The sequence below is a fragment of the Notamacropus eugenii genome, chromosome 4 (genome assembly GCF_028372415.1).
Source record: "Notamacropus eugenii isolate mMacEug1 chromosome 4, mMacEug1.pri_v2, whole genome shotgun sequence".
Lineage (NCBI taxonomy): Eukaryota > Metazoa > Chordata > Mammalia > Diprotodontia > Macropodidae > Notamacropus > Notamacropus eugenii.
In genome coordinates, this window is record NC_092875.1 from 22,665,916 (window position 1) to 22,679,052 (window position 13,137).

General features: G+C 41.3%; 1 protein-coding gene across 1 annotated transcript in view; it reads right to left on the reverse strand.

Annotated features, from left to right (window-relative positions):
• MYO1H (myosin IH) overlaps nt 1–13,137 on the reverse strand; it is a 53,412-nt gene that overhangs the window by 1,677 nt on the left and 38,598 nt on the right. Inside the window, exons 25-30 of the mRNA XM_072600170.1 lie at nt 11,443–11,536; nt 10,920–10,975; nt 5,935–6,070; nt 3,474–3,544; nt 2,046–2,143; nt 763–862 (exon numbers count right to left, since the gene is read on the reverse strand). Of these exons, the coding sequence (XP_072456271.1) occupies nt 763–862; nt 2,046–2,143; nt 3,474–3,544; nt 5,935–6,070; nt 10,920–10,975; nt 11,443–11,536 (555 nt within the window). The remainder of the gene's footprint in view (nt 1–762; nt 863–2,045; nt 2,144–3,473; nt 3,545–5,934; nt 6,071–10,919; nt 10,976–11,442; nt 11,537–13,137) is intronic.

The following is a 13,137-nucleotide window of genomic DNA, read 5'->3' on the forward strand; positions in this document are numbered from 1 at the left end:
TTCTGGATATGACGTGCCAAGCCATCATCCCAGCTAACCTACCTTGGAAAACCTGTGACTGGTCTCCCATGTCTATATGACTTTCATGTCTCCATGTTCTTTGGTCACTAAATGGTGCTTATCTATCTAAGGACTTTTTCACAACCCTTCAGAGATCTAGGAAGTGCAACATGAACTTTGCAGATGGAGGCGATGAAGCTGAGAGGCCAAAATCACATGTTAAATATATATTTATATATTTTAAATTTTATATATATATATATATATAAATATATGTTAATATATTCAACCTATTACTTGAAGACAGGTTTCTAGAGTTTAGACCAGGGCTCTTTCCACTCCCTTCTGCTCCATCTGACATAGGCATGGCTGGTTCCTGCTTGTCCCTTGATTTTGTCCAAAAAAACCCAGTAGACCCTTCCCATGATTCCTGATTTCACCCAGAACATCATCCAGAGATGCTGGGGAAGTCTACCACCATTGCTGATGGCCTCTCCTGCCTCCCCCAGGTACTGATGCCACCTAATTGTATGGCCATTGACCTTTTCAAGCCAACCACTCTCCTCTCACCAGCCTTAGGAGGCAGGTCGAGCAGGTATCCCATTGGACCCATGAGGCAACTGATGCTCATAAAGAAGTGACTTGCCCAGGGTACAGGCTGGTGATTGGCAGGTTCAGACCAAGAGTCCAGACTACTGCTGGGTCTTTATGCCTAGTCTGCCTCCAGGTACCTACTCACCTTCCCCAGACATCATCACTCACCACTGCTAATTGGCCATCTTTATCTTTATATATCAGCTCTTCCTGTCCAGTGCTGAAAATTATGGTGCCTTCTTTTCCCGAACTGATGTAAAATTGTAAACTACAAACAAAGGCATGTATTACTTACATAAACACCATCCACTGCACTGCTTCCATCCCCCCCCCCCAAAAAGACCAAACGTGTGTATGTATATGTGTATGTACATATACATATATGTATGTGTGTGTGTGTGTGTGTGTGTGTGTGTGTACACATTCACACTCAATCTGTGAGGCTTTGGTTGTTTAAAACTAAACTTGTTCTAATTCAAAGACAATTTTAATTGCACAAAACTTTTTTTAAAAAAGCAATAAAAATTGAATTATTGGAGATAATGTATCAAAAATTAAAAATATATATCAAAGATAATTCAATGAGAATTCCCTAATCATATAAAAGTAGGGATAAGTCATCCAGGAACCGTTCAAATAGGATTCATGGAGGACCTTCAATGGCCTCTGATGCTTTAATGTGTTTGCCTGGACCATGATGACACAGTCACTGATCATACATGATGATCCCCAGTCAGACATAAAAAAGGGGGAAGACAGAAGCTAGCAAGCCTGAAGGGGTGGCCCTGGGCCATGTGCATGTGCAGTTGGAAAAATTAAGGGAAAGAAAGATTAGAACCAGGATGTAAGAAGAGGTTGGTGGTGGGGAGGGGTACCCTACTTTCCCAAAAGATCTTTCTAAAATCTCGACTTCATCCCAGGAATCTTTTTTGGGTCCATGTCATTCAAGTGACAACTTTTTACTATTGAGTATCAAGGGATATTTAAATGAAGGCTTTGTATGGAGGGAGCCCTAAACCGAGGTAGGATGAAATATGCAGTTATGTCCTACTTAAGGCCAAGCTGATGATTAAAAAAGAAAATTCCAACAGAGAAGACAAGCTCTCCATATAATGGAAACTTCAGCTTGAATATCTTTTAGTAAAGAGGTTTAGGGGTGAGCTCAGGATTGACAGAAAGTTGTCATCCTTTTAATAAGAATCCACCTTTTCATATTCCCCCACCTCCCACCCCACCAAAGCTATGGAGCCATAGCAGGAGAGGGGTGATGGATCCCCACTGTCCGGATAGGCCTGGAGGACCTCCAAGAGTAGCTTGAGGCAGTAGCAGCAGCCCTGAAGATCTACCCATGGTGGTTCTTGAGTTCCCCTGGCAGACCCACCAGTGGCCCTTGATGTCAGCTGCCTAATCAGACTGACATTTTGAGTGGGAAGGGAAAAGGGGCAACCTACCTTCCTTGAACCACCTGAACTAGGTCCTCTTTCTTCACCACCATGGAGAGTTTAGTCACTGTTTCAAAGATATGTTCACACAGTAAAATTATGTCACCCTAAAATGAAGAGTGAAGGGAACATCTCAAGATTATTTTTATCTGACAAAAGAGCCCTGCGGAGTATTTAGTCAGAATTCTGAAAAAAATCTTCCACAGAGACTTAAGAGTTGGAAGGGAGCTGGAAAGGTCATCTCACACCTCTGCCTCAAGCCCACCCCCACGCCCAGCATTCCTAATAAGAACAATAGCTTCTATAGGGGCTTTAGTTTGCAAAACATTTTACAAATAATCTTATCTGATCCTTTCAACAAGGCCAGAAGGTAGGTGCTACTATCCTCATTTTACAGATGAGGAAACCAAGGCAGAGGTTGAGACTTGCCCAGATTAAGTATCTGAGGTCACATGTAAACTCAGGTCTTCCTGGCTCCAGGTCCACTGCTCTATCCACTGGGTCACCTAGGTGCCTCCCAGTACAGAGGGCCATGTCCCATTCTGTCCTCTCTCTCTGACACTCTCTAGAGATAGAACAGTGTTTACACCACAAAAGTGTCATACAAAGCATTTTTTAAACATTTTGAATATTAAATATTTCTCAGAGATTTCTAATTTTATTTGTATTTCTTTTGTCTCAATCCATTCTAAGCTTCTCATTAGATTATAAGCTTGTTGAGGACAGGGACAATCTTTTTCTTCTTTGTCTCCCCTGGGGCTTGGGAAGCTAGGTGGTATAATGGATAGAGCACCAGCCTGGAGTCAGGAATACTAGAGTTCAAATCTGGCCTCAGACACATACTAGCTGTGTGACCCTGGGCAAGTCATTTCACCCTTTTTGCTTCAGCTTCCTCATCTGTAAAATGAGTTAGAGAAGGAAATGGCAAACCAGTCCAGTATCTCTGCCAAGATAACTCCAGATGGGGTCATGAAGAGTCAGACAGGACTGAACAAGAACAAAATCCTCAGGGCTTAGTATGGTGCCTGGCACATAGCATAGTAGATACTTAATAAATAAATGTTTACTGAATTGAATTTCAGCTAGATGTAAGAAAATCCTCAGCAATGATGGAAAAGCCATTTAGCATTCTGTCCATCTTGGTGATTTTTTTTTTGTTCCCCACTTATATAATTTATAGAATTAAAAAATAATTTGTTTCTTTATCAGTCATTTTTTTGATAGAGCTCTCTTCCTTTCCTGCCCCCTGCCCCCAATCCTGGAGTGGATGCCTCCACCTGGGTTATTTTAGGGTGGAAAGTGTCTACATTTGGATAAATTAATTGAACTTCTCGCCTATCCTCCAGCCTTTTTTCTGCACATGCCAGCCCTATGACCAAAAAAAAATTTTTTTTTAAAGTATTCCTAACTTAGTAGAAATTATGGACAGGTTCATACCTTCTGTTTGCTGTCCTCTGGTGATATGTGAATGACAAAGAGTCCATCGCTCAGATTGCTGGTGGAAACACCTTTAGACAAACCCCAAAGTTAAAATCCCCCCACTGCTAACAGTAGTTCCCACACAGATAATAGCTCAAAACAGGTCACATAATACTTTGCGACCACCCTGAAAGGTGGATGGGGTAAGTGGCACATACATAGTAAGCCTTTAAGAAATGTTTGTTGATCAAAAAAAGAGCCTAGGCATCATCTTTCAAGAAATTATCAAGGAAAACTGCCCTGATATTCTAAGATCAGAAGGTAAAATAGAAACTGAAAGAATCTACCTCTTTGAAGTTGAAAGCCTCTTGAAAGAGATCCCAAAAGGAAAACTCCTAGGAATATTGTAGCCAAATTTCCAAAGTTTCCAGGTCCAAGAGAAAATATTGCAAGAAGCCAGAAAGAAATAATTCAAGTATTGTGGAAATACAATCAGGATAACACAAAATCTAGCAGCTTCTACATTAAAGGATCAAAGGACTTGGAATAAGATATTCCTGATGTCAGAGGACATAGGACTAAAACCAAGAATCACCTACCCAACAAGACTGGGTATAATATTTCAGGGGGGAAAATGAAATTTCAGTGAAATAGAGGACTTTCAAGCATTCTTGCTGAAAAGATCATAGCTGAATAGAAAATTTGACTTTCAAATACAAGAATCAAGAGAAGTATGAAAAGGTAAACAGGAAAGAGAAATTATAAGGGACTTATTGAAGTTGAACTGTTTACATTCCTACATGGAAAGATGATATTTGTAACTCATGAGACCTTTCTCATTATTAGGGTAGTTGGAGTAAATTAGATAGATAGATAGATAGATAGATAGATAGATACATAGATACATAGATACATAGATACATAGATACATAGATACATAGATAGATACATAGATACATAGAAGGCACAGGGTGAGTTGAATATGAAGGAATAATATCAAAAAATAAAATTAAGAGGTGAGAGAGGAATACATTGGGAGAAGGAGAAGGGGGAGAGATAGAATGGGATAAATTATCTCACATAAAAGAGGCAAGAAAAAAGTATCACAGTGGAGGGGAAAAGGAATGAGTGAACCTTACTCTCATCAGATTTGGCTTACGAAAGAAGTAACATACACACTCAATTAGGTATCTTACCTTACAGGAAAGAAAGGGGAAAAGGGATAAGGGGGGGGGATGATGGAAGGAAGGGTAGATTGGTGGAGGGGGTAGTCAGAAGCACACACTTTTGAAAAGGGACAGGGTCAAAGGAGAAAATAGGACAAGTGGGGGGCTGATAGGATAGAGAGAGATATAGTTAGTCTTTCATAACATGACTATTATGGAGGTGTTTTGCATAACTATACATGTATAACCTGTATTGAATTGCTTGCCTTCTCAATGAGGGTGGGCAGGGAGGAAAGAAGGGAGAGAATTTGGAACTCAAATTTTCAAAAACAAATGTTAAAAATTATTTTTACATGCAACTGGGAAATGAGATATACAGGCAATGGAGGTATAGAAATCTATCTTGCTCTACAAGAAAATAAGGGGGAAGGGTGATAGAAGGGAGAGCAGACTGGGGGATGTGGTAATCAGAATGCATGCCATCTCAGGGTAGGGGATAGGGGAGAGATGAGGAAAAAATTTAAAACTCAAAATCTTGTGGAAATGAATGTTGAAAACTAAAAATAAATAAATTAATTACTTTCTAAAAAAAGAAATGCTCATTGACTTGTGGCTGGGCCCAGACTCAACCCCAGACCTTCTCACCCCAAGCCCAGTGGGCTTTTCACTACACTGTCAGGAATACCAGTAACTCAGGAACTTGAGATGAAACCATGTCTCATGGTAACATTACTGCCTCAAAAACACTGCAGGTGTGTCTCTAGACCAGGGGTTCTTAGCTTTCTTGTATTGCAGAACAATCTGGTAAGGCCTCTGGACTCAGAATGGTTTTAAATGTACTTAGTACATAGAAGGCACTTAATGAATGCTTGCTGACTGAGTAAATGCAAAAAACCAAATAACATTGGATTTTAAAGCAAAGTATATAAAAATATTTATCAAAATGTTAAAAAAAAATTTATTCCCCAGATCCCAGGTTAAGAACCCTGGTTCTGGTAAGAATCCCAACCAGGATTGTTTTTGCTAATGATTGAACCCAGCTAAAGTCAAATCAAGTCAACAGACATTGATTAAGTACCTATTGTAGCAGGCTACAATAAATGGTTTTTGCAGGATAGAATCTTATTAGATTACACATACAGGTGAATTTGGGATGGGAGAAGTATGTGCATCATACACATGTCCTCTGGTCCTAAAAGCTATGAACTGTATGAGTGGTAGCCGTTGCTGATCACTCTCAATCCCAGTACAACGGACTGATTGGCAGCTTTTCCTTCAGGGTCATGCCCCTCCCTAGCCCACTCCAGGTTTACCTTTTATTGCTTCATATTCTATCCTCTCCTTAATTTTAGCGAGTTCCACCACATACAGTGCTTTCTGGGTAAGGATTAGTTGCCTCTGTCGGGCTTTGAATCCATTCCTGTCATATTTCACCACTGGTGTGCCATACTGAGGAGAGGGGAGGGAAGCAGAAAGTTAGAGCTGGAAGGAATCCTCAGAGACAGTCTGTAACATAAGGGCTTGGATGAGGCAAGAAAGCCATGGCCTATAAAGATGGTGTGACTGCCCAAGGCCACAATGAGTTGGTGGCAAAACCAAGACTAGAATCCAAGTCTCTTGGCTCCTAGTAGTTGACTCTAATGAAAGAATCCCATAACATGAAAAGTCAAATAATGGTGCCTATACATTTATACAGATATACCTGTAATTTTGTTTAAAGGATAACTTTAAAAAAAAGAGTATATCCCCAAGTCTAAGAATTCTCCATTAAAAATCAAGATTTTTTGAATCCTTGACTTAGTCATGGGGGCACTATAATGTCCTGGGAAAGCAATCCTATGTCATCTTCTCAAAGGATCCAAGATTTGAACACTTGCTAACAAAATAAGGCACCAAGGTGATGACTTCTAAGATCAAACACATGATCTTTCTTTCACTTTATTAAAGCCCTTCATAACAATAATGTAGTTCTTACCTACTTTTTCCTATCAGTCAACAAACATTTTAAAATTAGTTTTATTTATTTTTAGATTTTGACATTCATTTCCACAAAATTTTGAGTTCCAATTTTTCTCCCCATCTTTCCCCTCCCCCCACCCATAACACCTTGCATTCTGATTATCCCTTCCCTCAACGTACCCTCCCTTCTATCACACTCCACTCTTCCCTTATCCTCATCTTCTCTCTTTTCTTTTAGGGCAAGATAGATTTCTATACCCCATTACCTGTATTTCTTATTTCCCAGTTATATGCAGTAACAATTCTCAACATTCATTTCTCATACTTTGAATTCTCACTTCTCTCCCTTCCTCCTTCCCCACCCATCCCCACTGAGAAGGCAAGCAATTCAATATAGGCTGTATATGTGTCACTGCAAAAGATTTCCATAATAGTCATGTTGTGTAAGACTATATTTCCCTCCATCCTTCCCTGTCCCCCCTTTATTTTATTCTCTCAATTGACCTTGTCCCTTCCCAGAAGTGTTTACTTCTAATTACTCCCTTCTCCCATTTGCCCTTCCTTCTATCATGACCCTCTCACCCCACTTGTCCCCTTCTCCCCTACTTTCCTGTAGTGTAAGCTAGATTTTCTTACCAAATTGAGTGAGCATGTTAATTCTTTCTTAAGCCATATGTGAAGAGAGTAAGCTTCACTTTTCCCCTTTTCACCTCCTCCCTTTTCTCCTCCATTGAAAAGGATTTTTCTTATCTCTTTTATGAGTGATAGTTTGCCCCATTCCATTTCTCCCTTTCTCCTCCCAATATATTCCTCTCTCACCCCTTAATTTTATTTTTTATAGATATCATCCCTTCTGATTCAACTCAACCTGTGCTCTGTGTGTGTGTGTGTGTGTGTATATATATAATCCCTCCACCTACCCAAATACTGAGAAAAGTCTCAAGAGTTACAAATATTATCTTTCCATGTAGGAATGTAAACAGTTTAGCTTTAGAAAGTCCTTTATGATTTCTCTTTGCTGTTTACCTTTTCATGCTTTTATTGATTCTTGTGTTTGAAAATCAAATTTTCTCTTCAGTTCTGGTCTTTTCATCAAGAATTCTTGAAAGTCCTCTATATCAATGAATGACCATTTTTTCCCCTGAAGGATTATACTCAGTTTTGCTGGGTAGGTGATTCTTGGTTTTAATCCTACTTCCTTTGACTTCTGGAATATCCTATTCCAAGTCCTTCAATCCCTTAATGTAGAATCTGCCAGATCCTGCGTTATCCTGATTGTATTTCCACAATACTCGAATTGTTTCTTTATAGCTGCTTGCACTATTTTCTCCTTGACCTGGGAACTCTGAAATTTGGCCACAATATTCCTAGGGATTTTTCTTTTCGGGTCTCTTTCAGGAGATGATCAGTGGATTCTTTCAATATTTATTTTACCCTCTGGTTCTAGAATATCAGGACAGTTTTCCTGGATAATTTAATGGAAGATAATGTCTTTTTTGATCATGACTTTCAGGTAGTCCCATAATTTTTAAATTGTCTCTCCTGGGTCTATTTTCCAGGTCAGTTGTTTTTCCAATTAGATATTTCACATTATCTTCTATTTTTTCATTCTTTTGATTTTGTTTTGTAATTTCTTGGTTTATCATAAAGTCATTGGATTCCCTCAGCTTCACTCTCATTTTTAAAGAGCTATTTTCTTCAGTGAGCTTTTGAACCTCCTTTTCCATTTGGCTAATTCTGCTTTTTAAAGCCTTCTTCTCCTCATTGGCTTTTTGGACCTCTTTTTCCAATTGAGTTAGCCTATTTTTAAAGGTGTTATTTTCTTCAGCATTTTTTGGGTCTCCTTTAGCAAGCTATTGACTCACTTTTGAAGCTCTTCCATGTCCTGAGCCCATTGCATATGCATTTTGGAGTTGCTGGATGCAGAAGCCTTGACTTCCTCTGATAGTATGCATTGTTCTTCCTCATCCAAAAAGATGGAAGGAAATACCTGTTCACCAAGAAAGTAACCTTCTATGGTGTTATTTTTTCCCTTTTTTGGGCATTTTCCCAGCCAGTTACTTGACTTCTGAATCCTTTGTCAAGAGGAAGGTCCTAGTACTCCTCACTCCAGGATCATGCTCAGGGCTGAGGTTCAGATCAGCTGCTCAATTTCCCCAGGAGCTTCACGAGTGCTTCACGAATGGATGCCCACTGCTGCCATGCGCCACCAGTGCTGCTGCCACCACTACCACTGCCGCAGCCTGGGGCCAGTGCTGGGGGGACCCTGCTCCCCTCTTTCCCAGTTGGGAAAGCCCTCTTATTGACCTTTGAAGCTTTTTTTGGCGCTTGTGGGTTGAGGGATTTGAGACCTTTCCTGCTGGGAAGCCTCTACCCCGGAGGCCTGTTCTGGTCCTGTTTCTCCTGGTGCCGTGCAGCCAGGGCTGGGTTCCACTCTGCTCAGCATCCCATGGGATAGACCTTTCTTGTCAGCCTTCCAGGCTAACTTTGGCTGGAAATCTCTTTTACTCTGTCCCTTCTGTGGCTTCTGCTGCTCTAGAATTTGTTGAGAGTCATTTTTTACAAGTATTTTAGGGGCTGTGGGGGAAAAGCTAGAGTCTGTGTGTCTTTCTACTCTGCCATCTTGCCTCTCTCAACAAGCATTTATTAAGCACCTACTGTATACAATCACTATTCTTAGCTCTAGAAATACAAAGAAAGGCAAGAGTCCCTGACCTCAAAGAGCTCACAGTCTGAGAAGACAACATGCATATGTCTACACACAAACACAACATATACAGTGTAAATTGGAGATAATCTCAGCAGGGAGGACTAGGAAAAAGTGGGAGCTGAGTTGAAGGAAGCCACAGAAACAAGAAGATGGGAGATAAGGAGAAGAGAGTTCCAGGGATGGAGGACAGCCAGGGAGAATGCCTGGAATGGAGAGATGGGAGCACTGAGTTCGAGGAACAGCTGGGAGGCCAGTGTCACTAGAGTGCAGAGTGACCAGAAAGGCAGGAAGGAGTCAGGTGATGGAGAAAACAAGATGGAGCCACTGGCATTGATTAAGGGGGTGGCGACATGGTCAGACGTGCCATATGAAGATCAACAAGGCAGCTGAGACTGGAGAGAGGTTTGAGTCAGGGAGACCAGCCAGCAGGCTACTGCGACTTTTCCATTAATCTCTTTCCCAGACTCTAGGGTCCAGACAACTGGTCATCTTGTTGCTCCTCACACATGGCATTCTATTTCCTGTCTCTCTTTGTACCATCTGTTCCCATTCCTGGAATGCCATGCTTGCTGGCCTCCCTCTGCCTCTTAGAATCCCAAGCTTCTTTCAAAGCTTAGCTCAAGATACTTCTTGCATGTCCTCACATGTCTAATTCATATCATATTGCCTGCCTTCTCGTGGGTGGGGAGGGAGAGAATTTGGAACTCAAAATTTTTAAAAACAAATGTTAAAAAAATTTTAAATGCAAGTGGGAAATATTTAATGAAATCAATAAGAATATATATGTATATATGTAAAGAATTAACTAAAAAAACCCTCAGCCCAAGTACTATCTTCCACATGAAGCCTCTCCCATCCTCCCCAATTCCTAGTGAGGCCCTTCCTCCAATTACCTTGTATTTAGTTATAAAAATACATGTGCATTTCCCCCAATAAAATGTAAACTCCTTGAGGAGAGGGATTTTTGTTGTTGTCTTTGTATTTCCAGGGGGAGGGGGAAAAAGAAAAGCATTTATGACACCCCTACTATGTGCCAGGCACTGTGCTGAGTGTTTTATATTTGAGAATGAGATAATTCCTGACACTCAGTAGGTGCTTAAGAAATAACTCATTTATTATAAACAACTACTGAACACCAGGGAATGAAAGTCCTCAGAACTCTCAAAAGACTCAATGTCAGAAATGGACGTGCTTTTATTGCTTTAAATGATTCTAACGATGATTTTGTACATTAGCCAGCCTTCTCTCCTCTCTAAACTCGAGCCAACTTAGATTACCTGCCATGTGGACCCTTGGGGCTGAACCTTCCTATATACTCCTCGAAAATAAGGGCTGGCTTCCTTTCCTATCTGCATCCTCAGCCCTCAGCACATAGAAAGGGCACAGGAAATGCTTTGTTTACCGTTTGATGTCTGATTAATTGTTAGGTGAGGGAAACATAAATAGACATACACATGTCAGTTTATTCTTCTAAGGGGAGCACATTTTTAGAGGGATCGTGATCACCTTGAGGATTTCATCAGAGCAGAGTCAGAATCAGAACTCAGGTCTCTAGCCTCTTAGGAGAGAGCTCTTTGCACCCCAGGCTCAGAACAAACACTTCACACCTGGGCTCCTCTTTCTCCTTACCTGGATTTTCTCACTGCTAATTAGCTGCAGAACTTTGAGATTGATGTCAGCCTCATCTAAGGAGAAAACCAGATCATTGGATGAAACATCACTGAACTTCAGGCTTATCAACAATCAGAAGTTCCCTCTCATGTGCATGCAGGTTAATTTCCTTAATCATCACATTTTTAATTCCCTTAATATTTACAAATTGGATATGTGAACTGTCAGTTAATGGGGGTTGGAGGCAGAACAACATTCACTAGAAAGATTCCACTGAATTAAAATATACTTCTTTGGGAAAAAAAAATTGGTAGTGAAAAAATAGTTTATTATTAATTAGTCTTTGGATTCTTGAGGATAGCTCTTGAGCTCCGTTGCTCCCATAAGCCATAAAAGTCCTTCACGGAGTTGAGTAACCTGGTACCCAAAATCTCAGTTGAAGGAAGTCATCATTAAATGCCCCCAGTGTCCCAATGCTGTGCCTCATTAGGCTGTCTCAGGACTAGGATCCAGAGGAAAAACACTGACTTTAAGGACTCACCTATCCGACTATCGGCAAAGGGCTGGTTTAAACTTTCTGGGTAGCCAGCCTTCTTCCCTCGGAACAGGTCACTTGTAACCACCTTTTGCTGCATCTGGTGATAGATGATCGAAATGGTTTTCTGCCATCCTTGGGCAGCCACAGGGAGAAGTGGATAGCTTTATACTGGGTGGAGTTACTTAGGGAGATTGAAATGTCAATTCTGCACTTACTGGCCATGTGACTTTGGGCAAGTCATTTCCTTGTGCTGTGTTTTGGTTTCCTCATCTGTAAAAATGGGTATAATAGTAGGACCTAACTTCCAGCATAGTTGTGAGGATCAAGTGGGATGCTATTGGTTAAGGGCTTTGGAAACCTTAAACCGTTATATAAATGCTAGTTACAGGATGACAAAGCAATTAGCTCGATTGATCAACATTTATTATGCCTACCATATGCCAGGCAAGCACTGATCTAAGTGTTGGGGACAGAAAAAGAGGCCAGATAGTCCTTGCCCTCAAGGAGCTCACAATCTAATGGAGGAGACCACCTGCAAACAAACATATGCAAAGCAAGCTCCAGACGGGATAAATAGGAGCTAATGAATAGAGGGGTTAAGAGGGGTTGGGGAGGGCTGCCCGTAGGAGGTGGGATTTTAGTTGGGACTCAGAGGAGGCCAGAGAGGTCAGTAGTTGAGCAGAGGGAGAGAGTTCCAGGGATGGAGGCCAAAGCCAAGAGATGGAGGGTCTTGTTCATGGCTGGCCAGTGTCACTGGATCCCAGAGTTAGAGTTGGTGGGAAGCAAGGCGTAAGAAGACTGGAAAGGTAGGAGGCGGCTGATTATGGAAGGCTTTGAATAACAGAGGATTTTATATTTGGCTTGGTGTACCCCCTCCCCAGCTTACATTTTGATAGCACTAAGTTTTCTACAGTCCTTTCCTCACAAACCCCTTTATTAAACGGAAGCATTGGCCCCATTTTACAGATGAGGAAGTTGGAAACTCAGGGGAGGAAAGTGATTTGCTCAGGGTTCCTTAGCTAATACATAACTGAGACTGGTTGCAGACCCAGGGTTTTCTGGGCTGGCATCCTCTGTTCCTTTCATCATGTTCTGTCTCCAAAGGGAGTCTCAAGATACACACCTATGCATAAAGACACTGAGACCTTCATTTGGAGCAGGAATTCTTAATCTTGTTTCATAGACCCCTTTGAGAATAGGTCTGGCAAAACCCGTGAACTCCTCAGAAGAATGTTTTTAAATAATTGTAAGAATCACTAAATTTAAGTTAGAGGTTAGTGACAAATACATAATTTTTTTCCTGTCCAAGTTCATGGACCCCCTGAAATTTGCCTTTGGACCCCAGAGCAAGAAGTTCTGACTAGGACTTAGACAGCTCAGCTCTGCTCCCCCCACACAAAGGGCTATTGGAAGTTATGTGGAAATCCACTTATACCTTTACAAAGCCCAAGCCAGGAGTTAATGGAAGTGGGCTGTGGTCCTGATGCTTCCCCTACCTTCCTCTCTTAAGGTGTACTTTCTGTAGTACTTTTAAATTCTGGTCTTCCAAGTGTAAAGCCTCAGGAAGGGTCCTCTGGACCCCTTGTTAACTGGAAAACAGGCAGACAAAGCCTCCTTGCTCCTGCGGTGGAGGCTGCATGCATCCCTGTCCTCAGGTGACCACTGTGGTGGAGGCTGCATTCTCACCTGTCCTCAGGT